Source organism: Chiloscyllium plagiosum, chromosome 18, assembly GCF_004010195.1.
Source record: "Chiloscyllium plagiosum isolate BGI_BamShark_2017 chromosome 18, ASM401019v2, whole genome shotgun sequence".
NCBI classification, from domain to species: Eukaryota; Metazoa; Chordata; class Chondrichthyes; order Orectolobiformes; family Hemiscylliidae; genus Chiloscyllium; species Chiloscyllium plagiosum.
The window spans coordinates 43,985,984-44,011,702 of NC_057727.1; the positions used below are offsets into that span (position 1 = coordinate 43,985,984).

Consider the following 25,719-nt stretch of genomic DNA (forward strand, 5'->3'; position numbering starts at 1 on the left):
CGACCTCTCCGCTCCCACCCTCTCCTTAACCTCCTTCCACCTATCGCATTCCCAACGCCCCTCCCCCAAGTCCCTCCTCCCTACCTTTTATCTTAGCCTGCTTGGCACACCCTCCTCATTCCTGAAGAGGGGCTTATGTCCGAAACGTTGATTCTCCTGCTCCTTTGATGCTGCCTGACCTGCTGCGCTTTTCCAGCGACACATTTTTCAGCTCTGATCTCCAGCATCTGCAGTCCTCACTTTCTCCTAGTTACTAGTGCAGACAGGCTTGTTTTCTGGGGGGTGGGGGAGGCTCTCTTGATCTGGACAGGTAGTTCTTCTATCGCAAAATGGTTGCATTCCTGTGCAACCCAACATTATATAAAAATCCTGCTTTAGAAACAGTGCTTAAAGTGTTGGCGATGTAATTGTGTTACAGACGTTTTAAAAGTTTGTGCTTGAGAAACAGTCTCTCCAATTCGTCAGTCGTGTAACAGTGAATTTGCATTAACGAAACGCGGTTTATAGCAGAACAACCTGTACTAATCAAGCAGCATAATGGAAGGCATGGGGATGGCTGCCAAAAGCCTCTGGACCTGCCCTTTCTTCTGATCTTCAGACTATTGTCTCCAACCCAGGAGACCACCCTCACCAATCCCACCACCCCCCCCTTCAACAGTGTTGATCAATTCAGTAGTCACTCCTCCACTCTGGGGCTCTATGGCACCAAGTGTTGATTGGCTGGCAGCTAGGGCTACCTCATTTGAAGTCTTAAGAACAGTAAAAATCCTGCTGAGCACTAAATAATTGCCTTATTGTTGAGAGTCTAGTAGGCTTTCATATCTACAGTTTACTCTCTTCCAATTCCTCCTGCTTTCATATATAGTCCCAAAACAGGAAGACAAAGCACTTGGTCTTGCAGTGGTTTAAACCATGTCATTTTCCATTTTTCTCAAATGGATAAAATTGCCAGTTCAGCGTTGTACTGAACTAAAAAAAATTAAACTCTAGATACACTGCTATGTCTCATAGTGCTATTACATTGAACATTATTTGTAATTTGTCTTTTATTCCTGTAGGAGGTGTATTTTGTACAGTACATTGCAGCTAGTAGTTTTGCTGAGAGTTAGGCAGAGAAAATGCTCACGTAACTAAAATAAAGAAAGACTTTAAAAACGTATTTTCTGAATTAATAACTCAGGCTGGTTTTGAGTTTCACTATTGAAGTAATTGATTTACTTTGGACTATAAAACTCCTGGCAGCAACAATAACTTATGAAAACAAAATTTGAACATGCAAAATTAATAGACATTTATTACTGTCAGAGAAATTTGCCCAATAAGCAAATCCTTTCCCACAATTACTATTTGAATAGAAGTTTTACTCAACACGGAACTGTTATTATAGCAGCAAAAATGCAGGGACTAAAATTCCACAGGAATTATGTAGTAATCTGGTACTATAGTTTTTAAGTGTTTGATAATTCAATTAACTTTACTGATGCATAAATGTATTGATAATCTGATGCGTTAAGTACTAAAAGTTTAACTATAAAAGTGTTCTCTGGTTCCATGAAATTGTTCAACTTCACTCTTTAAATTCTGTACGAGTCACTTAAAGGAAAACTCTTTTGCCCCCTCTGTAGCTGCATCTGTATTTACTAATTTAAGAAGCTACATCTTGTACTCAGGAGGCACACAAAAGGACAATTCATTTGGGGGAAAACAGGGCTGGGACAGGGAGAGAATGGGACCAAAGAGAGAGGCCTCTTGAATCCTATGTCCTCTCACCCCTCTACATCATCCTCACTTCCTCCTGTCCCATGTCCTCAATTTCCCCCTCCCAAACCCTGTTTTATGATTGCATGCACATGGGCTGTGGGTTTTGTGCATGACATCACATGTAAATTCACCTGACGACATATCTAGTCTAGAATAGTGTGCACGGACATTCCTGATTACAGTTACATGTAAGTGAGAGTATCAGCACACACGGCATCTTGTGACACATTTATAGGTAGATGCCAATCTTGTAGCTGTACAGGAACAACTGGGGTGCAGCAAGCCATAGCTCTTCAGTACACTTGCTGGAATTTATCAAGGCCATTAACTTTTGCATTATCCAGTGCCCTCAGCCATATCAAGTAAGAACAATTTCTCACAGATTAACTGTAACTCATTGACGAGAGAAATGTGTTAATGTTTTACACACAGCCCATATGGAAAAAAGTGAAATAAAATTAAACATTTTAAAAAATGAAGATTTGCACGGAAGTGGCAGGCTTTCAATGCACAGAGGAAGTAAGTTTAGTTTGTATCCAATTCCATCTTCTCCCTGGAGGTGTGGCAGTTATGCTGGACTTGTATAGGATACTGGTTAGACCTCAGCTGGAGTACTGTGCACAGTGGAGAGAGTGTAGATGAGATTTAAGTGAATGATTCTAGGTGGGAGGCACTTCCGTTATGAAAAAAAAGACAGATTATGAAAAAAGACTGACATCTAACATAAAGAGAAATCCCAAAATATTGAATAAGCATGTCAATAGGAAATTGGAGAAGATGGGACTGTTTTCATTGGATAGGAGAAGGCCAAGAGGAGATTTGATTGATGTTTCCAAATCTTGAGGGGATCTGACTGACTAAATAGGAAGACATTATTCCTGCGAGTTTTATGTTTTTTTTAGCAAATGTTGAGGTGACAAAAAAACATTTTAGACAGCAAGTGGTTAGAGTTGGGAATGTACTACCTGAAAGTGTGCTGGAGACAGGTTTAATTGAGGCATTCAAGAGGGCATTGGATGAGTATTCAAATAGGAACAATGTTCAGAGTTCCAAGGAAAAGGCAGGAAATCAGCACCAAGTTAAGATGCTCAGAGAGCTGATACAGACACAATAGGCTGAATGATCTCCTTCTACACTGTAGCAATGTTGTGATTCTGTGAAAAAGCACACGAGCTCTCTTGAAATGTATATTTATTGCCATTATACAATCTCCATTCTATGCAAATACTAATTAACTCACTTGACTGAGAAGAATAAGGCTACTGGTCCTGTTTTCTTGGGCAAATCATGATCCAATACTCTTCGATCCAGCTGCAGCCAGTTGCTCTGACCTCTACAGGGAAGAAAAGGTTGTGAGAATTGTGAAGTCATAAATAATGACAGATCATTATGCAGTTCATTTCTTCAGATACTTTATAATAATGATCATTTTTAATATTGAATATCTGTCTGATTGTAATGAGGCTGTTACATTCTCACTGCACACATGCATGTGTAATGGACTGCAGATGTTGCAGGGTTTAAATTTCAGAATAAAAACAAAATATTGCAGCTTTTGGAAATATGCATAAAAACAAGAAATGTTGGAACAGAAACAAGTTACGAAGAATCATTTTGAACTCATTGCATTAATATCCAACTCTCTGTCTACAAATACTGCCAGACTGGCTGAGTATTTCTTGCACTCTGATTTCATTTTTAATTTCAGAATGCTAACTACGTAAGATGAACTTCCTACATTTACTCTATATCTGTAAAGATGACAAATTTGTTGCTTCAATTAACTGGAAATGCATTCTGGCAGACATATTTTCACATTATCTTCCTAAATAGTTCTTTGTTACTAAGTGGGTGACAACATGTGAAGCAAAGAATACCAGTCTTCAGCACTGGCTTTACTTAACAAATTGTAGTTAGAAATAAATTATTAGGTGTTTCCAACAAGTAAAATAAACTCAGTAAGCCAATGATGTATAATGGCGCTACTGTTCAAGTATACAAAAAAAAGGTTCATGCTATTAAAAACATATCCATTGAACGTACATAAAGTTTTGGTGGTTGCCATAGGAATGATGTTTTCAAACCAGTTCCACCACAGGTGGGTTTTTTTATTCTAATGGCATGAAGTGGCTTATTGAAGTTAAAAAAGTCACACAATAACAGGGTATAGTCCAAAAGGTTTATTTGGGAGCACTAGCTCTCGGAGCATTGCTCCTTTATCAGGTAATTGAAGGAACAGTGCTCCAAAAGCTAGTGCATCCAAATAAACCTGTTGGACTATAACTTGGTGTTGTGCGATTTTTAACTTTGTACACCGCAGTCCAACACCGGCTCCTCCACATCATGGCTTATTGAAGAACATGGAGGGTGTATTGTGTGGTATGATGCTATTGTCAGTTTATTTTGATGCTTTCAATGGTAAGAAATAACTATGTTGGTGACCTGCATAATTCAGTACATCCCTCATCAGAAAGCAAGTGTTGGATTTGACAGATTTGACAACTGGGGAATTTACCTTTTTCACTGTCAACCTTTTAAAATAACTTGGATTTGTGTATGCTTCTTTGGAACGGAAGCTGTATGTATGTGATGGTGTCTTTATATGTGAACAAAGGATTTCTCTTTATTATTGAACTGAACCAGGAAGATTTGTGAGTAATTAAATTCCAGAAAAATTGTTTCTTTTTAAATGAAAGAGGTAGCAGCTTTCCTCATGCTATGTCAATAAAATGGCTCTCTTTTACCCAGATTCAAATACCATTATGCTTACATATGCATATGATATTTGACAATACAGTTGATGAAATGCATAAACTTGCCCTTTTCATTTTTCCTCAGTATTACTGAATTGCTTTGGTATGATTGCAATTTCTTAAGGATAAATAAAATGCAATGCTAATGATTCACAGAAAACAATGTTATTAGTATCCAAAAGTTAGCATTATCATTTTGCCTTAATTGCATTCAGAATTACAAGTTATAGCACAATGTAATGACAAATGTGACGGGGACAGCCAATACACATCACTTAAGATGATGTATTAATTTTACCTTATTTTACTTGTAAAACAGCCTCACTATCTCCACAAAGGACTCTTATTTTGCTGATGATTTAACTGGTGCAACGGACATCTGAGAATGGAGTTACTTTCAACTGAGCACCTATTAGCATATTATGCCAAAACACTTTGACAGAGAACAGTTTTCTCATCAGCTGCAAGTGAGTATTTTTAATTTACTCAGCTTTACAGGAAACAAGGGAATAATCTTCTACCTTTTGGAGTGTAAAACAGGAGTCTCCCATTGTCCTTTGCCAAGATAAATATGGCCAGGACAAAGGCTGCTCTCAAGTTGGGAGGGGGGGAAAGCCCATTAAACAAACAGTGCCAGACTGCAGTAAGTAGGTGCTAACAGGAGTAAGGTAATCTTTCCCACAAGAAGGTTGGCTTCTTGTATGATTTCACTGTTACTAAAATAGAATGACGGAACTTTTGAGTTTCAGTGGATATACAACACTCGGAATGTTTTAACTAGCTCAACAATCCTTCAAGTGAACTTATTTGACGATTTTGCAAGTATTGCTGTCTACAGAGGCAGGTATTTTAAGAACATTGTTAATCTCCTGTGATTACGTGTTGTCATTTTGTCGGTGAGAGCACAGAGCTCTGAGGTTCCAGGGAAAATAAAACACTCAGCTCACACAGCTAAGTAGAACAAATGCTGACATTATAAAAACATCTATTGTACATTTTGCTTGCTAAAGTCACCTTTGTAGAGAAAACATTATTCAATTAATAAATGTAACAGTTTGATAGTAGTTGTGCATAGATTATGTTGTAGACAAAAATGGTGAGATTCAAGAGTATATTTTTTGAATGAGGTCATGAAGAACAAACTGAAGGCTAAATGGGATTATGAAAATCGGACAGGCTTGGCATTTCTAAGAGCAAGATGTTGTGCAAGATACTGGACTGTACATTGTTAACATTGGACACAGCCAGTGCATATACACTTGTTTGCATCCTGTTTTTCTTCCAAGTTGGTTCCACGTTGTAAACCTCCCTTGTTGAGCTTTTCACTTCAATTATTGAGAAAAATGGGCGTGTAGAATTCCAAACTTTCCCACAGTGCCAGTTCCAGGACAAACCGTTGGGGAGTCATATTCCTCAGTTATTTTTGTTTGAATGTGAATGAATCCTCAAACTAATTGCTGTTTGAAAAGTGACATTGTCTCACACTTGGGAGCAACAAAGTTATAGTCTTGGGTTGAGAAATGAACTGAGGAACATTGGGATGTGTAATTGGGGGTACTCCAGTAGATTGTGCCATTCATCTAGTACAGTAGATTAATTGATTCTTGCAGGCAGATAAATGTGAAATTTAGATTTATTCTTTATAACATTAACAATTAAACATTTAAAATACCATTAAGTAGCAAACAAGTAATTTCTAAGGAGAATCTTACAATTTTTCCAGTGTATTATTCTACAGTTTTCTTGAGTTCTGTTCAAATTTAAATGTATTATTTTGGTGACTTCATATGGTACTAACTACACTAAAAAAAGGGCCCTCATGTCCAATCCAACTGGATTTAGCAGTATATTGTTACCCTTTATAAAAAGTAAATATATTGGCTTGTGTCTCATTATCTCTAGACACAGGAGAGTGAAACCCGACAACACAGTATGATTTTACCATTAGTACAATCCAGCATATGAAGAGGAGCACTACTTCAGAAACTAAATTTTGCCAAAATAACAGCTGGAAAATAAATGGCAAAAGTAAGTTTTTCTTTAGTAAACATCAAATACACAAATGTTATAAACTTAAATCCCTGTGCTTCAAAACTTTGCTGTTTCGATTCAGGCACCCCTTTCTTCGAGGCTATTGTTAACAATTGTGCACCAAACTTCACACACTTGACTTGTAGTTAATAAAGGTCTCGAGGTAGCAATTGTTCCACAGGTGTATTCAGTCAGCATTTTGTTTGATTAAAACTCCATTCTCCCTAATGTATAAATGGTCTTATTTTAGTTGAAGTAATTTTGATGATTTTCTGAGATATTGGGACATAAGAAATAATAAGACCATAAGAAATAGGAGTGGAAGTGAGGCCATTCGGCCCATCAAGTCCACTCCACCATTCAATCATGGTTGATGGGCATTTCAACGCCACTTACCCGCACTTTCCCTGTATCCCCTAATTCCTTGCGAGATTAAGAATTTATCAATCTCTGCCTTGAAGACATTCAACATCCCGGTCTCCAATGCGCTACGTGGCAGTGAATTCCACAGGCCCACCACTCTCAGGAATGTCTCCTCATTTCTGTTCTAAATTGACCCCCTCTAATTCTAAGGCAGTACCCACGAATCCTAGTATCCCCTCCTGACAAAAGCAATTTCTCAGCGTCCACCCTTTCGAAGCCATGCATTATCTTGTAAGTTTCTATTAGGTCTCCCCATAACCTTCTGAACCCTAACGAATACAATCCCAGGATCTTCAGCCGTTCGTCGTATGTTAGGCCGACCATTCCAAGAATCATCCATGTGAATCTCCATTGGACACGCTCCAGTGCCAGTATGCCCTTCCTGAGGTGTGGGGCCCAAAACTGGACACAGATTCTAAATGGGGCCTAACCAGAGCTTTATAAAGTCTTAGTAGCACCTCACTGCTTTTACATTCCAACCCTCTTGAAATAAATGGCAACATTACATTTGTTTTCTTAACCACAGACTCAACCTTCAAATCAACCTTTAGAGAATCCTATAGTAACACTCCCAGATCCCTTTGTACTTTGGCTTTATGAATTTTCTCACTGTTTAGAAAATAGTCCATGCCTGTGTTCTTTTTTTTGAAAGTGCAAGACCTCACATTTGCTCACATTGAATTTCATCAGCCATTTCTTGGACCATTCTCCTAAACTGTCTAATTCTTTCTGTAGCCTCCCCACCTCCTCAGAACTACCTATCTGTTCACCGAACTTCGTATCATCGGTGAACTTCGCGGGAATGCCCCCAGTCTCTTCATCCAGGTCATTAATATATAAAGTGAACAGCTGGGGCCCCAACACTGAACCCTTCGGACACCACTTGTCACCAGCTGCCATTCTGAAAAAGAACCTTTTACCCCAACTCTCTGCCTTCTGTAAGACAGCCAATCCTCAATCCATGCCAGTAGCTCATCTCGAACACCATGGACCCTCACCTTACTCAGCAGCATCCTGTGAGGCATCTTATCAAAGGCCTTTTGGAAGTCTAGATCGATAAAATCCACTGGGTTTCCCTGATCTAACCTACTTGTTACCTCTTCAAAGAATTCTAATAGGTTTGTCAGACATGACCTCCCTTTACTAAATCCATGCTGACTTGTTCTAATTCGACTCTGCACGTCCAAGAATTTAGAAACCTCACCCTTTACGATGGATTCTAGAATTTTACCTACAATTGAGGTTAAGCACTTTTCAAATTAACAAGTATACCTGGAGTCTGATTAAAATAATGTGTTAAAACATTTTTTTCATTCTTTCATAGGATTTGTGCATTGCTAGGAGAAAGTGAGGACTGCAGATGTTGGAGATCAAAGTTGAGAGTGTGGTACTGGAAAAGCACAGCAGGTTAGGCAGCATCTAAGGAGCAGGAGAATCGACGTTTCGGGCATAAGCCCTTCATCAGGTTTAGGGTGTGAGGGGAGAAATTTAAAAGGGACCCAAGGGTCAAATTTTTCATACAGAGGATGATGTATGTAGAGGTGGAGCTGCCAGAGGAAGTGGTGGAGGCTGGTACAATTACAACATTTAAAAGCCATCTGGATGGGTATATGAATATGAAGGGTTTAGAAGGATATGGGCCAAGTGCTGGCAAATGGGACTAGGTTAATTTAGGATATCTGGTCAGCATGGATGAGTTGGACTGAAGGGTCAGTTTCCATGCTGTATATCTCTTCTGACTCTATGAATCTGTATTGGCCTTGATTTTTTGATTCTCTTCACCGTTGGATCTGACCACATTCCCTGCCACAGGACTCACCCTCCATGCCTCGCCATCAAATCTGAACTCCTCCTGCTCTTTACTTGCCACCTACCAAATGCTCATGTTCTGGACCTGACACTTACTACCCACACAGCCCGTCCCACCCAATGAAACCTGGCCCTCTTTCCATCATCACCAGACATAGTCCTACCTCCCCACAGAGGAGCCCTTTGCTGAACTTGGTCCTGGCAACCTTCCCTGTGCTTCAGGGACTGAACTCGACCCTTCCCAACTCTGAACCTGATCCCCTCTCTAACTCTGTATCTGACAGAACCTGACACACCCAGGGCCTCACAATTACGTTACATACTTATATTCTAAAGAAGGGTCACCGGACTTGAAATGTTAATGTTGTCTTCTGTTCAGATGCTGCCAGATTTATTAAGTTTTTCTCGCAATTTTTGTTTTTTGTTTGTGAATGATCTCTCGCATCCACAGTTTTTTGTGGATTCACTTCACCTTTCACTGCAGCCGTGAAATGTGGCTGTCTGCGATGCTTGACCCTTATGGTATGACAGCTAACTGCTGTGAAAATGAGGTGTGGTTTGCCTTTCCCTAACTATTCTACACTATGAGGGAACTGTCAGAATGGACGTACAATTCCTGAAGAAGCCCTGGTGGGAATCTTCTGCCCGAAATGCAGACCTCTTTTATTTGTAAAAAGAATTGGAATGACAATTTTCAAGAGATTGCCATAGCTCAGAAAATCCACCTCCTAGCTATACTATTAGCATAGCAAGTTAATCTACTTAATCAAATGGTGGGTTTAAGTAGAACTCAGCAGAAGTTAAGAATATTTTTAGTTGATGTACTTAATCAAATGCATAAACAACAGAGTGCTTTAAGTAGAACCCAGCAGAAATATATTTTTAGCTGTATTATGTGACAACCTTTCATGAAGTTAGTGATAAGATTAGAAGATAGTCTGTCTTTTATTAGTACTTGTTCCAAATTGAGCATGCCATTGTTACTTGACAATTTGGCACAGCTCACGGTGTTGCTAATGAAAAGAATATTTTGTTTATAGTGCCCCAAAGCAGGGTTACCCTGTTTCAAACAACAATACTATTTTTACTAAATGTTATGTTTGAATGAATTCATTCCCAAACTTAGCTTATAAGACTGTATTTCCTATGGCTAAGCACTAAAGGAAGACTAATATTTGAACTTTCAACTTTATTACTTCATTTTCTACTTAAAACTAAGAAGGTGTCACTGTACTATAATGACTGCAATGTTTAAAATTTAACTTCGTTCTTTCTTTCCGCCTTGTTCTTAAGATTCTGTACCTAGATACCTGTACCTAAGATGGCCCCTTGTGTACACTTCTCACTGTACTCCTGTGCTTTTGCACGTGAGTACAGATGTCAATAAAATCAATATTTAAAAAAAATCAAAATCAAAATTCAATCATGATATTTACTCTTGGAAAGATTATCACGATCATTGATTATTTGTTCCAAATTCCCTCCTAAATTATTTCCAGCAGCAAACTGTACCAAAGAGCAAAGCATGGTCATGTCTGCGAAACACCACCATTTTTACATGTTGTAGTGCAACACTTCTAAGAGTTAGAATTGTTTACTCACGTATCATCAATAAATGTTATTCCAAAGTACTCCTTTTCTTTGAGGTTAAAGTGAGATGCCACCAGATCTAACAGCTCCCGAGATAAAAGCTTTGGCTACAAAATATTGAAAATGAATAATAATATTACTTCATCAAATGTACAGACTGTGGACAATTACATAATTTGTAACTTACAACTGTTACTATCAAGACTCTACAAAGAGCAAGGTTCCTCCTTAGTATGTCTTCCACAGATTGTTCTTGCAGCATATTATGCTTTATGTTTTTGCTCCCAGATTATTATTTCATTTTATTGAAAGAATACTTCAACATTCATTTTTGGATCATATTTCAGTATCAATTATCACCAACATAAGAAACAAATTTCAGAGTGTAACACGAGAAGGTAAAAAATCCTGGAAGCATTAAACGAATAGATTAGCTGGGATGGGCTGACACAGTCTTCCCCATTTTATGTCTTTAATCTTGGAGGCAATATGCTGTCTATCACACCATGAGATCACACAGTACTCTTGTCCTTTATGTTTCCAAACATAGTTCAAACTGGAAGTAGGAGTTAGAACAGGAGAAAGCCTAGAATAGGACATGGGGACTGCAACGTATGACCAACCTACACCTGGGTGCGGGCCAAGTGCAGGGAAATGGTGACACTTTGGTCAGCATGGACCAGTTTGGGCCAAAGGGCCTGTCTCCATGCTGTCGGACTCTATAACTCTATGACCAGTCACTTGAGAAGCAGGCAGTACATAAATTTTGTGCTGCCTGCTAATTTCAAGGAAAATAATACTGAGATTGGAGAGACAAGGAAATGGCAGAGATATTGAATTAGTAGTTTGCATCTATCTTTATAATAAAAGAGCAACTCAAGAATTATAGAAAATCAAAAGGGAAAAAGGCAGGAGGAACTTCAGGCACACACCATCTCCAGAGAAAAGGTGATAGGAAAACCAACAGGACTAAAGCCTGATACGTCTTCTGAACCTGATGGCCTACATTCGAGGGTTATTCTTCTGAAAAGTCCCAGTATATTTGAAAATAACGAACATTACATCTCTATTCAAGAAAGGAGGGAGACTGAAAGAGTTGGTCAGTTAGCCTAACATTTGTCATCGGGGAAATGCTAGAATCTATTATCAAGGAAATAATGGCAGAATCTTTTAAAAAATCAAATACAAGGAAGAAGAGTTCAGGTGTTTCATGAAAGCGAAATTGTGTTTGACAACTATTTGGGAGATCATTAAAGATCGAACAAGCAAAGTGGATAAAAGGGAACCAAGAGATACAGTGTATTTGGATTTTCAAAGGCATTCCAACAGAAAAAGAAAGCACAGGAGCTCATCTTGTTGGTAAACAGGGTGACCAACCATCCCTGACTTTCTAGGAGTATCCTGAATTTGAGGCTCATGACCTAAGTTGACTCTTCCTGTTGGATATCTATCATCCTGTTATTTCGCTTATTATGCATGCACACCAGTTCTGTACACATGCACATTCCAGATGCAAAACAGCATCGCCCCTCCCCCACTCCCCTCCATGCTGGCTGTAATTGCTATGACTGCACCACCCTGACCACCTTACAGCATTCCTGGTCAGATGTGTCCCTTAAATGACTGCCAAGGAATTGGTCTCCCTGTTAGTAACATATTAGCATGAGTAGATGATTGACTGACTCACAGAAAACAGAAATACAAAAGCAAAACACTGCAGATGCTGAATACTTAAAAATGAGAATAAAAAATTAGCAGGTCATGTTCAATTTTTTGGAGAAAAGGAGGCTGAAAATCTGCTTTTTGATCCAAGTGTTGTGTTGAGAAATGTGTAAAATGTGTGGTAACCCTCACATGACTGTCCACGAGATAGCTCACTGGATCTTGTGCCCACAGGGCACCTAAGTCAGTACGCACTGGCATCACATCCCAAGATAAAGGTAATCCAAGCCATCTCCTGCTGTCAGCCAATGCCAGGCTGGCATCCAGACAGGCCAGGACACACTTCAGAGGTTACAGGTGCTGGTGGGTAAGCAAGCTGGAAATGGAGGAAGTGTAGGGCACAGGAGGTACCTTCTAAGGGGTGGCTGGGGGTTTTAAAATAGGTCATGGGAGGAGGGGTTCTGAAGCAAGGAGGAGGTGGTTTTTTGTGGCTATCCCAGTTTGGGGCAAATCAAGAGCACCCTCCAAACTGCAGAAGGCCACTCCATTGTACTGGTTGTGAAGGCTGCACAGTGTTCTCACCCAAAGTTAATTGCAGTGGTGGCATGGACAGTGATTATGAGGTTCTCAATTAATCATTTAAGGGTCTCAATTGGTACTAGTTGTGCTGTCATTTCAAAGAGCTCCCAACCTTGAGAAGAGGCCTGCCAAATGGCCTTTCTTGAAAGTGGAGACATAGGTTTCTTGCTGACACCAGTGGGTGGCCAGGACCCTTACCGCTGATCCAATAACATTAGACACTGGTGAATACAAAGTGTCTACAGACCTTGACTACACAACGTTTTTGAGAATCTTTCTTAAGGTCTGCAAAAGTAATTATTAACCCCACCCAGATAAAAGCAGGCAAACATTTTCTGTTATTTTATTTATGCTCATCTGACAAAATATCCCATTTCTTTTAATGACTTCAACATGTTATTAATCTGAAATAAGTCCTTTTATACATCAACTGTGAAGTAATAAAACAGGTTGATATAAAAATCAATTCTATTAATATTGTATTCATCGTTTTTTTCATTCACTGGATGAGGGCATTGCTGCCCAGACCAGCATTTATTGCCCATCCCTAATTGCCCAGAGCGCAATTAAGAGTCAACCACATTGATGTGGGTCTGGAGTCACATGTTGGCCAAACCAGGTACAGACAACAGTTTCCTTCCCAAAATGACATTTGTGAAGCAGATGGTTTTTTCTGATAATCAACAATGGTTTCACAATCATGATTAGACACTTAATTCCAGATTTTATTTTTAATAAATTCAAATTTATATGCCATACAGTGTCCCCAGAACATTACCCGGGTCTCCAGATTAATAGTCCAATAATAACACCACTAGGCCAATGCCTCCTCAACTCTCAATTTGCTCTCTTTTGTCAAGAGTTATTCTATTGTTGAAAACTCAGTCTTCTTTTCTCACCTTAACTTTTAACTTTTGTGCCAGTTGCAATTTATATGAGAGAGAAAGGACTGAATCTTTGCCTAAGTGTCAATTTAGCCGTGTTTCACAGAGGCTTTCTCTGAGAGGCCTGGTGGGACTTCTCACTACATCATTCCTATGTCGCTTCATTAATCACACACCCATAGTGCTCCTCTCTTCTGACATTAGTACATTTCCGTGTATCTGCAAGAACTCCCGGATATCCCGGAATGAAATGGCATTCCTGGTGCCTGCACCACCTTAAAAGGCTATTGTTTAGCTGACATTCTGAAGCTTTTCCACAGTGTGAATGACGTTTGCCTTGGACGTGGCAGACAAAAGGAAATTGTGGCACCCTCTGTGTGGACAGGGATCTGAATATCCTGGTGCATGAGGTGGTGCACGGTTGTGCTCTTCAGGATTGGCAGAGGAGGCCATGACACCTGACTAACTGGGCCAAGGTCATCACCGCACTCATTGAGGTTTCCACAGCGCAGAAGAACACTTTACAGTATAGGGAAAACATCAATGATCTTCTCTGCTCCACCAGGGTAAGTGCCACCATCTTCTCACTGCTACATCACACTCTCTTTATCCCTGTCATTTCCCTTACAAGAAGGCAGATGTGTTAATGTGCGGATAAGCCTTCATCCAAGCTGTTTAATAACTGACCCCAGCAAAATGGTGTTTAGCCTAGTTAGATCTATCTGATTATGTAATTTGTTTTTTCTACAGCTTTCTTCTGTTGAAGCACACTGTTTTGATTTGCTCTTGTTAATATTAAATAAAGGTAATTTGAAATCGAGTTAAATCCATATTATACCATACTGTTGTTTAAGGCATTCATTAACTTGACTGATCTGCCTTACAGGCGGTATTTATTACAGGGGAGCTCAACACAGTCCAAGGCTCTGTGCTGAAGGATACCTTAAAGCTTGAAGCAGCTACCACAAAAACTCAATGGGAAAAGGCTATGAAGGCTCTCCTCCCAACTTATCAAAGAGGAGTTGAAAGCAGCGTAATATCCCTCAGGTCGTATGCATCAGAGAATGTTTAGAATCGTAACAATGTAGAAGCAGGCCATTTAGCCCATCAAGTCCACATCAACCCTCCGAAAAGCATCCCACCCAGACCTAAGCCTACCCTATCCCTGTAACCCTGCATTTCACATGGCTAATCCACCTAGCCTGCACATCCCTGGACAATTTATCATGGCCAATTCACCCAACCTGCATATCTTTAGACTGTGGGAGGAAAGCAGAGCATCTGGAGGAAACCCACACAGATACGGGGAGAATGTACAAACTCCACACAGACAGTCGCCTGAGGCTGGAACTGAACCCAGCTCCCTGGTGTTGCAAGCTAACCACTGAGCCACCGTGCTACCCGTATGAAATACAGCATGTACATTTAGCATAAAATATAAATGTACGTTGTAAATATAACCTCTAAATGTCTGTGCACTGAGGCACCTCATGTCTTGCACTATAAGGAGTTGAACTGGATGGCATTTCATGTAATGCCAAATTTGAGCTTTTGTGTTCTGTACCTTTGTACATTTTTGAATAAATTATATTTTTAGAGAAACAAGATGTAATTGAAAGCTGAATCAATCTTTCTGAGTCATAACATTATGACTAGTCTAGAAACCTGAGGAAAGGAAAACTTCTATTCCCTATATTTTGGATTGATAATTTGCTTCCAAGCAGGAATTAATAATCATGATATTACAGATAACCTAAGGATCTAGGGAACAAATGCATTTAAGTCAGTTGTTGACATTCAACTCTTCCATATTTGAATGTTTTATAAATAGAAGCAAACTGCATTATAGAGTGAGTTAAAAAAAGTTTTAATAGTTTTCAGGTCACCCATGCAATCTTAGAATTACAAAGAACACTAAAAAAGCATTTCTGCTTCTCTGCTCTTGATCACCAATTATAGTTTGAGTTAAGAGATAGCAGATTTAAAACAGAGGTGACAAGTAATTACTTCTCTCAGAGGGTCATGGATCTGTGAAATTCACTATCCTAGAATGCGTTGGATGATGGGACATTTAGCAAATTTAAGGAGGAGACAGACAGATTTTTAACAAGTAATGTGTTGAAGGCTTATGGACAGTGAGCAGGAAAGTGGAGTCAAAGCCAAGATTGGATTGGACTTCTTTTAATTTAAAAAATATACTTTATTTATAAAAATATCTTGACATACACACATTATCACTGAAGCAGTTCGGTTCTGTACAGTAGCATATGAAGAAATAAACAAATTTTGGAGTTTGACTCTTATCTAGCAAACAAACCAATGGCATTTCTTACTTATACACACTGTATTTACATACATTTGAGGCACTGGGGAGGTTGGATAACTGAATGAACCCCACATTTAACTTTGGCAGAAAGACTAGTGGTGGTCTTTCCTCAAAGAACTTTAGTGTGTCCCTCAGTCCTAGACAGTGGAAAGTGCCATTCTGCAACTTTCGGTCGAGGTCAACTTCTTGCCCTGGAAGACTAGCAAGTTTCGGGCAGACAAATAGAGTCTTTCACCGAGTTGATGGTCCTGCAGGTGCAGTTGATGTTTGTCTTGGTGTGTGTCCCGGATAACAGACTGTAGAGAAGAGAATCCTGTGTCATGGAGCTGCTCATGACGAACTTCGTCAAACACAACTGCATCTCTCTCCAGAATTCCTTTGCAAAGGCAGGAGGTATGTGATAGTCTCTAGCCCTCCCCATAGCTGCTTCATGGGTAGTGAACAGTGGCAGAGAGTGTCTGGAATTACATGACAGCTCTCACAGGTCGTGCCTTTCTCATCACCAGCCAAGCGTGAGATTGGATCAGATATGGTCGTATCAAATGGCAGTACAGACCCGAGGGACTCTGCCGACTCTTAGTTCTTATGATTCCATTTGAATCCTTTGACTGCTTTCAACTACTATCCCTTATTCTACTTTTCAATTATTACATCTAATGTAGAACATAGAGCATTACAGCGTAGTACAGGCCCTTCAGCCCTTGATGTTGTGCATACCTGTGGAACCAATCTGAAGCCCATCTACCCCACACTATTCCATTTTCATTCATTTGTCTATCCAATGACTATTTAAATGCCCTTAAAGTTAGTGAGTCTACCACTGTTGCAGACAGTGTGTTCCACGCCCCTACTACTCTGAGTAAAGAAACTACCCGACATCTGTCCTATGTTTATTACCCCTCAATTTAAAGCTATGTCTCCTAGTGCTAGCCATCACCATCTGAGGAAAAAGGCTCCCACTGTCCACCCTATCTAACCTCTGATTATCTTGTATGTCTCAATTAAATCACCTCTCAACCTTCTTCTCTCTAAAGAAAGCAGCCTCAAGTCTCTCAGCCTTTCCTCATAAGACCTTCCTTCCAGACCAGGCAACATCCTAGTAAATCTCCTCTGAATCATCTCCAAAGCTTCTGCATCCTTCCGATAATGCGGTGACCAGAGCTGTTGATTAGATTAGATTACCTACAGTATGGAAACAGGCCCTTCGGCCCAACAAGTGCACACCGATCCTCCAAAGAGTAAACCACAACCCATTATCCTATGCTTATCCCTGACTAATGCACATAACACTATGGGCAATTTAGAATGGTCAATTCACCTGACCTGCACATCTTTGGATTGGGGGAGGAAACCGGAGCATCCGGAGGAAACCCATGCAGACACATAGAGAATGTGCAAACTCCACATAGACAGTTGCCCGAGGTGGGAATTGAACCCGGGACACTGGCACTGTGAGGCAGCAGTGCTAACCACTGAGCCACTGTGCCGCAACTGTATGCAATAATCCAAGGGCAGCCACACTAGAGTTTTGTAAGGCTGCAGCATTACCTTGTGGCTCAGAAATTCAATCCCTCTACTAATAAAAAGTAACACACTATGTGCCTTCTTAACAACCCTACTAACCTGGGTGGTAACTTTCAGGGATCAGTGTACATGGACACCGAGATCTCTCTGCTCATTTATACTACCAAGAAGCTTACCGTTAGCCCAGTACTCTTTCTTCCTGTTGCTCCTTACAAAGTGAATCACCTCACACTTTTTCACATTAAACTCCATTTGCCACCTCTCAGGCCAGCTCTACAGCTTATCCATGTCCCTCTGTAAGCTGCAATATCCTTCACCACTATTCGCAATTCCACTGACCTTAGTGTCATCTGCAAATTTACTAACCTATCCTTCGATGCCCTCAACTAGGCCATGTATAAAAATGACAAACAGCAGCGGCCCCAAAACAGATCCTTGAGGTACACCACTAGTAACTGAACTCCAGGATGAACATTTCCTATCAACCACCACCTTTCTTTCAGCCGGCCAACCTCTGACCCAAACAGCAAAATCACCCTCAGTCCCATGCCTCCGTATTTTGTGCAACAGCCTACCATGGGAAACTTTATCAAACTCCTTACTGAAATCCACATACACCACATCAACCGCTTTATCCTTATTTACCTGTTTGGTTATCATCTCAAACAACTCAATAAGTTTTGTGAGGCACGACCTACCCTTCACAAAACAGTGTTGACTGTCCTTAAAACGTAGTTCTTTCAAGATGATTATAAATCCTATCTCTTACAATCTTTTCCATCACTTTACCCACAACCGAAGTAAGGCTCACTGGTCTATAATTACCAGGGTTGTCTCTACTCCCCTTCTTGAGCAAGGGGACAACATTTGCTATCCTCCAGTTTTCTGGCACTATTCCTGCAAACAATGATGGTATAAAGATCAAGGCGAAAGTCTCTGCAATCTCTTCCCTGGCTTCACAGAGAATCCTAGGATAAATCCTATATGGCCAAGGGGCCTTATCTATTTTCCCACTTTCCAAAATTGCTAACACCTTCTTCCTTGCAAACATCCATCCCGTCTAATCTAGTAGCCTGTATCTCAATTTCTCCTCTTTTTCTAGTGTGAATACTGACGAAAAGTATTCATTTAGCGCTTCCCCTATCTCCTTGGACTCCATGCATAACTTCCCACTACTATCCTCGATTGACTAGAGAAAGTTTAGGGCCATTCTTTTATTTATGATATACCTGTAGAAAGCTTCAGGGTTTTTCCTGATCCTACCTGCCAATGACTTCTCATGTCCCCTCCTGGTTCTTCTTAGCTCTCTCTTTTGGTCTTTCCTGGCTAACTTGTAACTCTCAAGCACCCTAACTGAGCCCTCACATCTCATCCTAACATAAGCCTTCTTCTTCTTGACAAAAGATTCAACTTCTTTAGTAAACCACGGCTCCCTTGCTCGACCACTTCCTCCCTGCCTGACAGGAACATACTTATCAATGACACGCAATAGCTGTTCCTTGAATAAGCTCCACATTTCAATTGTGTCCATCCCCCGCAGTTTCCTTCCCCATTCTATGCATCCTAAATCTTGCATCATAATTGTCTTTCCCCCAGCAATAATTCTTGCCCTGTGTTATATTCCTATCCCTTTCCATTGCTGAAGTAAATATAACCAAATTGTGGTCACTATCACCAAAATGCTCACCTACCTTCAAATCTAACACCTGGCCAGGTTCATTACCCAGTACCAAATCTGATGTAGCCTCGGCCCTTGTTGGCTTGTATACATACTATGTCAGAAAACCATCCTGTGCACATTGGACAAAAACTGACCCATCTAAAATACTCGAACTATAGAATTTCCAGTCAATATTTGGAAAGTTATCAAGTCCCCCATAACAACTACCCTGTTACTGTCGTTCCTATTCTGAATTATCTTTGCTATCTTTTCCTCTACATCTCTGGAACTATTTAGAGAAAAACCCTAACAGGGTGACCTCACCTTTCCTGTTTCTAACGTCAGCCCATACTATCTCAGTGTTTTTGCAACATGTTGGTATGCAAATTCAACAATCCTGATTACAAATGGATATGCATGATTGTAGAATGAATCAAATAATGAAAGAATGCATTTAGAATTTCATTAAAATTGATGAGGCTTATGCTATATCAAAAGCTAATCTGTTACTTATTTCCCCTTTGTCAGACCTTACCTGAACCAGTAGTTCTAGTTTTCTGCCATCGAGGAGATTCACCTGACAGTGTCTGCCCTCTGTCATCTATAAAGTGAAAACAATGTGCATCAGACAGACCAATAAACTGTGTTATGTCACAAATTATTTCAGTGCATTTGAGAAGTGACCCAATCTGACGCAATGTACGAGCCTGTCATCTCATTAGCAACAATGAAATTATCACATTAATACATTTCTATCAATAACCTTTGAAAATTCCGAATTACAAATTATTTATTATAATAGATGCAAAAGGTTGCATCGCTCAGTAATTCTTGTTTTTCTGAAGGAACATGTTTGAAACAAAGTTTCTTGTCAATTTCCTGTATATGACTGTGTAACATTGTGTTTTTTAAAGACCTATGAACTACAGAGTTCACTTATTGTAATGTTGAGCACAAGATCGTTCCAATCGTAAAGGAGATAACTAGCCAGTTAATCTGCTTTTAATTTGTGTTTATTGAGAAAGAAGTGTTAGTCAGCAGAGTGAGAGGAACTTCTTGTTCTTCTCTAAAGTGTGCCATGAAATCTTTAGTGTGTAGTTAAGCTGATGTAAAAGGCAGATGTAGCCTTCGTTGAACACTGACAATTAGAAAAGTCAGTCTTCTGAATCTATGCTTATCCAATTTAGCTCCTTTTTGACGTGTGTTGAATTTTTCATCGTTGCTGCTATCTTTAACAGATAGAAACAAAACTAGTCAAGTGGGAGAATGTGAGTAGTGAGAGAGAGAGTGTGTGTGTGAGATATGTATGCATGGTGTGTGTCGTATGGGTGTGCGGACATGTGTGTGTGAGTATGTGTATATCACTGCATGTACGTATTTGTGTGCGCATGCATATGTGTCAGTCCTGGAAAAATGTGCATGTTGAGAAGCCACCTCCAACTTGAATCTTGCACTTCAAACCAGTGTTGATCTGAATGACAGCAATTCAATCAGGAAATATGGTCTGTCGATTTAGATTTGATAATCACTTCAGGCTATTGATAAGAATATGGTTTTGGAATTTAACAGTGAATCCATAAGCCTCCTTGGCTTTTTGCATGCAACCCACTCATTAAAACACGAGAAGGATAAAAAACTTCAGTGGCAATTCAAAGTACTGAAGATGTGGAAGGGAAATATACCAATCAGCACTGGCAGCTCACAGTTCTTTTCTCACCTGTTATAGTGAGAGTATTTCCTCACAGTCCTTTGTGCTGAGTGGTTACCCATATAAATTTGTAGGTTACATTCACTATTGAGAATGAGTCTTCTACACTTTGGAAATGTATATGACTGATCTACACATTGGAATTCCAGCAGATCTTCACAGGTATTGTATACGTTGTGTTTCTTTGGATTTCAGATGAGGACTAAGATCAGCAGTCACAGCACAAACACCAGCACAAACAGTTACCGCTCAGAGAACTACAGCACTAGAGGAAAGGGAAGAGCAACAGACAGATGCAACTTGCAGGAAGAAGGCCAGTACCCAGCACACACCACATATAGGCAGAGGAGAAGCTTCTTTGATATGCTGGAGACCAGCATCTCAGGGAGCTCACAATCTCATGTCAAAGTGATGAAACTAGACCTCCTCACCCTCAACACACTCATTCGATTGGCAGAACTGGTCCTCACCCTCAGCAACCTCTCCTTCGAATTCTCCCACTTCCTTCAGACCAAAGCGGTAACCATGGGCACCCGCATGGGCCCCAGCTATGCCTGTCTCTTTGTAGGATGCGTGGAACAGTCCATCTTCTACAGATACTTCAGCACCCTTTCCTACCTTTTCTTCTGTTACATTGATGACTGTATTGGCGCCATCTTGTGTTCTCACAAGAAGGTTGAACAGTTCATCAACTTCACTAACACATTCCACCCTGACCTGAAGTTCACCTGGACCATCTCAAACACCTCCCTCTCCTTCCTGGACCTCTCCGTCTCTGGCGATTGACTCAACATGGACATCTATTTCAAAACCACTGACTCCAACAGCTACCTGGACTGCACCTCCTCCCATGACCCGTCCTCTGCCTCCACCATATCTGCTCCCAGGAGGAGCAATTCTACTCCAGGACATCCCAGATGGTCTCCTATTTCAATTTCCCCTCCCATGTGATCAACAATGCCCTCCAGCACATCTCCTCCTCTTCCTGCCCTTGATCCCCACCCCTCCAACTGCAACAAGAATAGAAGGTCCTCACCACTAATCTCTGCATATAGCACTTTATCCTCCGTCATTTCTGCAACCTACAGTCAGATCCCATCAGCAGAGGTATACTTCCCTCCCCATTCCTGTCTGTTCCGCAGAGACCATTTCCTTTATGACACCCTCATTAGGTCCATGCCCCCCACTAACTCACCATCTACATCTGGCACCCTCCCTTATTGAGGTAAAAACAATGACTGCAGATGCTGGAAACCAGATTCTGGATTAGTGGTGCTGGAAGAGCACAGCAGTTCAGGCAGCATCCAAGGAGCTTCGAAATCGACGTTTTGGGCAAAAGCAATTCATCAGGAATAAAGGCAGTGAGCCTGAAGCGTGGAGAGATAAGCTAGAGGAGGGTGGGGGTGGGGAGAAAGTAGCATAGAGTACAATGGGTGAGTGGGTGAGGTGATAGGTCAGGGAGGAGAGGGTGGAGTGGATAGGTGGAAAAGGAGATAGGCAGGTAGGACAAGTCCGGACAAGTCATGGGGACAGTGCTGAGCTGGAAGTTTGGAATTAGGGTGAGGTGGGGGAAGGGGAAATGAGGAAACTGTTGAAGTCCACATTGATGCCCTGGGGTTGAAGTGTTCCGAGGCGGAAGATGAGGCGTACTTCCTCCAGGCGTCTGGTGGTGAGGGAGCGGCGGTGAAGGAGGCCCAGGACCTCCATGTCCTCGGCAGAGTGGGAGGGGGAGTTGAAATGTTGGGCCATGGGGCGGTGTGGTTGATTGGTGCGGGTGTCCCGGAGATGTTCCCTAAAGTGCTCTGCTAGGAGGTGCCCAGTCTCCCCAGTGTAGAGGAGACCACATCGGGAGCAACGGATGCAATAAATGATATTAGTGGAATGCAAGTAAAACTTTGATGGATGTGGAAGGCTCCTTTAGGGCCTTGGATAGAGGTGAGGGAGGAGGTGTGGGCGCAGGTTTTACAGTTCCTAAGGTGGCAGGGGAAAGTGCCAGGATGGGAGGGTGGGTTGTAGGGGGGCGTGGACCTGACCAGGTAGTCATGGAGGGAATGGTCTTTGCAGAAGGCGGAAAGGGGTGGGGAGGGAAATATATTCCTGGTGGTGGGGTCTGTTTGGAGGTGGCGGAAATGTCGGCGGATAATTTGGTTTATGCGAAGGTTGGTAGGGTGGAAGGTGAGCATCAGGGGCGTTCTGTCCTTGTTACGATTGGAGGGGTGGGGTGTAAAACCTGTGCTCACACCTGCCCCCTCACCTCAATCCTAGGCCCCAAAGGATCTTTTCACAGCTGCTAGAAATTTTCATGCACATACACCCACCTCATCTATACTGTGTCTGTTGCTCTCAATGTGGTCTCCTCTACAGCAGGGAGACAGGACACCAAGCTTTTTAGGTAACATCTCTGGGACACATGCACCAAACAACCCCACTGCCCAGTAGCTGACTACTTCAACTCCCCCAAGTATATAAAAGTCCTTGCCCTTCTCCACCGCCAAATCCAAGCCACCCAACATCTGGAGGAAGAATGCCTCATCTTCTGTATTGGGACCCTTCATCCACATTGCATCAACATCGACTTCACTAGCTTCCAAATCTCCCCTTCCCCCACTTCATCCCAGATCCAACCCTCCAACTTGACACCACCCTCTTGACCTGCCCAACCTGTCCACCTTCCTTCCCAGCTATCCGCTTCACCCTGCCCACCGACCTATCACTATTACCCCTCACCTGCATCTGCCTATTGCCTTCCCACCAATCTTTCTCTCAGCCACACCCTCCCCAACTATTTATTTCCCAGCCTTCCGCCCCCCCCGCCCAATTTTCCTCATAAATGGCTTATGCCCAAAAGGTTGACTTTCCTGCTCCTTGGATGCTACTTCACCTATTCTGCTTTTCCAGCACCCCACACTCTTCAACTCTGTTGTCAAGTGGACCTATTGGCCACACTTTAACAGTGGCTGTCCTCACTCTCTTTTCCTCAGGTTCTCTTTGTCATACCTTCGACCATTAGAGTTGGTAACAGCTCCGCAAAAGGCAGCTCCACTCAAACTTCCATAAACTGAGACTGAATATGGAGGTGGAAGTGGAGGCAATGACGGGCAATAGGTGAAAAATGGAAGTGGCTTGCGTAAAGTTCCTACTTCTGTGGTTTAATAACTGATCATTTTCTTCTGTTTGTTTTTGATTGTGAATGGATATGGGGGAAAAAAAAACGTTGGTTTCTAAAATCAGGGACTGTGAAAGGAATTACTGCATGTTTAAAAACAAGTTATTGGACCTCATTGCCCGTTGTACTCATGCTGTTGATTTGGAAACCATGGAAGTGGTGAGATAAGATGAAATGGCATGGAGGTATGTACGCCAAATGACATTCAGCCAGCAACAGGTAGCTGATTGGTTCGTGCAACTGTGGATGCCAAAGATCAGCAGATGGTTCTCTGAGTGGCTCTATGGCAGGTGACAATAGAGGGGCAAGAAGCCTCCAGATGGGTTTTTACAGCAATCAACAGTCACCATTAGGCTTGCTTTGTGGTAAATGCAAATTTCATAATCTACCATGGTGACATTTCAATGCATGTCCCCAAAGCATTAACCTGCTTTTCTGGTTTACTAGTCCAGTGACATCACTGCTGTGACACTGTCTGACAGTGACTAGAAACAGCAATTTGTTTGGCTCTTTCCAACCTAGAAAACCCGGACCCGGACCAACCAACCCAACCACCCTGTGGCTCAACACTTCAACTCTCCCTACCACTCTACCAAGGACATGCAGGTCCTTGGACTCCTCCATCGCCAGACCATAGCAACACGACGGCTGGAGGAAGAGCGCCTCATCTTCTGCCTAGGAACCCTCCAACCACAAGGGATGAACTCAGATTTCTCCAGTTTCCTCATTTCCCCTCCCCCCACCTTGTCTCAGTCCCAACCCTCGAACTCAGCACCACCTTCCTAACCTGCAATCTTCTTCCTGACCTCTCCACCCCCACCCCCACTCCGGCCGATCACCCTCACCTTAACCTCCTTCCACCTATCGCATTTCCAACGCCCTTCCCCCAAGTCCCTCCTCCCTACCTTTTATCTTAGCCTGCTTGGCACACTTTCCTCATTCCTGAAGAAGGGCTCATGCCCGAAACGTTGATTCTCCTGCTCCTTGGATGCTGTCTGACCTGCTGCGCTTTTCCAGCAACACATTTTCTGCTTTGTCCCAAATCCTTGCACACTATTTCTATCCAAATAATCATCCAGGCTCTCTTGAATGAATCAATTGAACCTGCCTCTACCACATTTCCAGACAACCATACCAGAATTATTCATAGAGTGAAAAAGACTTTTTATCCCATCTTTCTTTTACATATTATTTGAAAGTCTATATCCTTTCATTCTTATTCTTTTTTTCAAGCAGGAACAGCTCCTCCCTATTTAACCTGCCTAGGCTTCTCATGATTTTCAAATTGTCAAATCTCCTCTCAGCCTTCATTTCTCCAAGGAGAACAGTCCCAAATTCTGCGATCTCTCATCTTCACTGAAGTTTCTCTTTCCTGGAACCATTCTTAGAAATCACTTCTGCATTCTCACCAATTTATTCACACCTTTCATATAATGACACATCAACCTGGTGTCTTATGCAAATTCAATATCAACTCATGCTCTTGTACTCCAAAGTCATTAATATATCAAGAATAGTAGAGGTTCCAAAACTGACTCTGGGGGAACTCCACAACAAAGCTCCCTCCCTCCTTTCTAAAAATATTCATTGACCATTGCTCTCTGTTTTCTACCACGCAGCCAATTTTATATCCACGTTGTTACTATCCCTGATATATCATGATCAAGTCTATTGTGTGGCCCTGTGTCAAATGCTTTCTGAAAATCTATGTAGGTCAGATCAACAACATTACCTATATCGAGCTTTTCAATTGCCTCTTCAAAATACTCTAGCGAATTAGTTTGGTTCTATGCTCTGCAGTCCTGCTCTATCCAGCTGTGAATGAAGGAGGATGGTTAAACAA

General features: G+C 41.4%; 1 protein-coding gene and 1 long non-coding RNA gene across 8 annotated transcripts in view; one reads left to right on the forward strand and one right to left on the reverse strand.

Annotated features, from left to right (window-relative positions):
* LOC122559079 (FERM domain-containing protein 4B-like) overlaps positions 1-25,719 on the reverse strand; it is a 367,108-nt gene that overhangs the window by 155,120 nt on the left and 186,269 nt on the right. For all 7 annotated transcript variants that reach the window (XM_043708329.1, XM_043708332.1, XM_043708330.1 and 4 more), the window contains exons 2-4: positions 19,538-19,603; positions 10,380-10,474; positions 3,002-3,094 (exon numbers count right to left, since the gene is read on the reverse strand). In XM_043708329.1, the coding sequence (XP_043564264.1) occupies positions 3,002-3,094; positions 10,380-10,474; positions 19,538-19,603 (254 nt within the window). The remainder of the gene's footprint in view (positions 1-3,001; positions 3,095-10,379; positions 10,475-19,537; positions 19,604-25,719) is intronic.
* LOC122559082 lies at positions 4,854-8,321 on the forward strand. Its single transcript, XR_006314338.1, has 3 exons — positions 4,854-4,981; positions 6,417-6,542; positions 8,293-8,321. It is a non-coding gene; the product is annotated as an uncharacterized LOC122559082 (long non-coding RNA).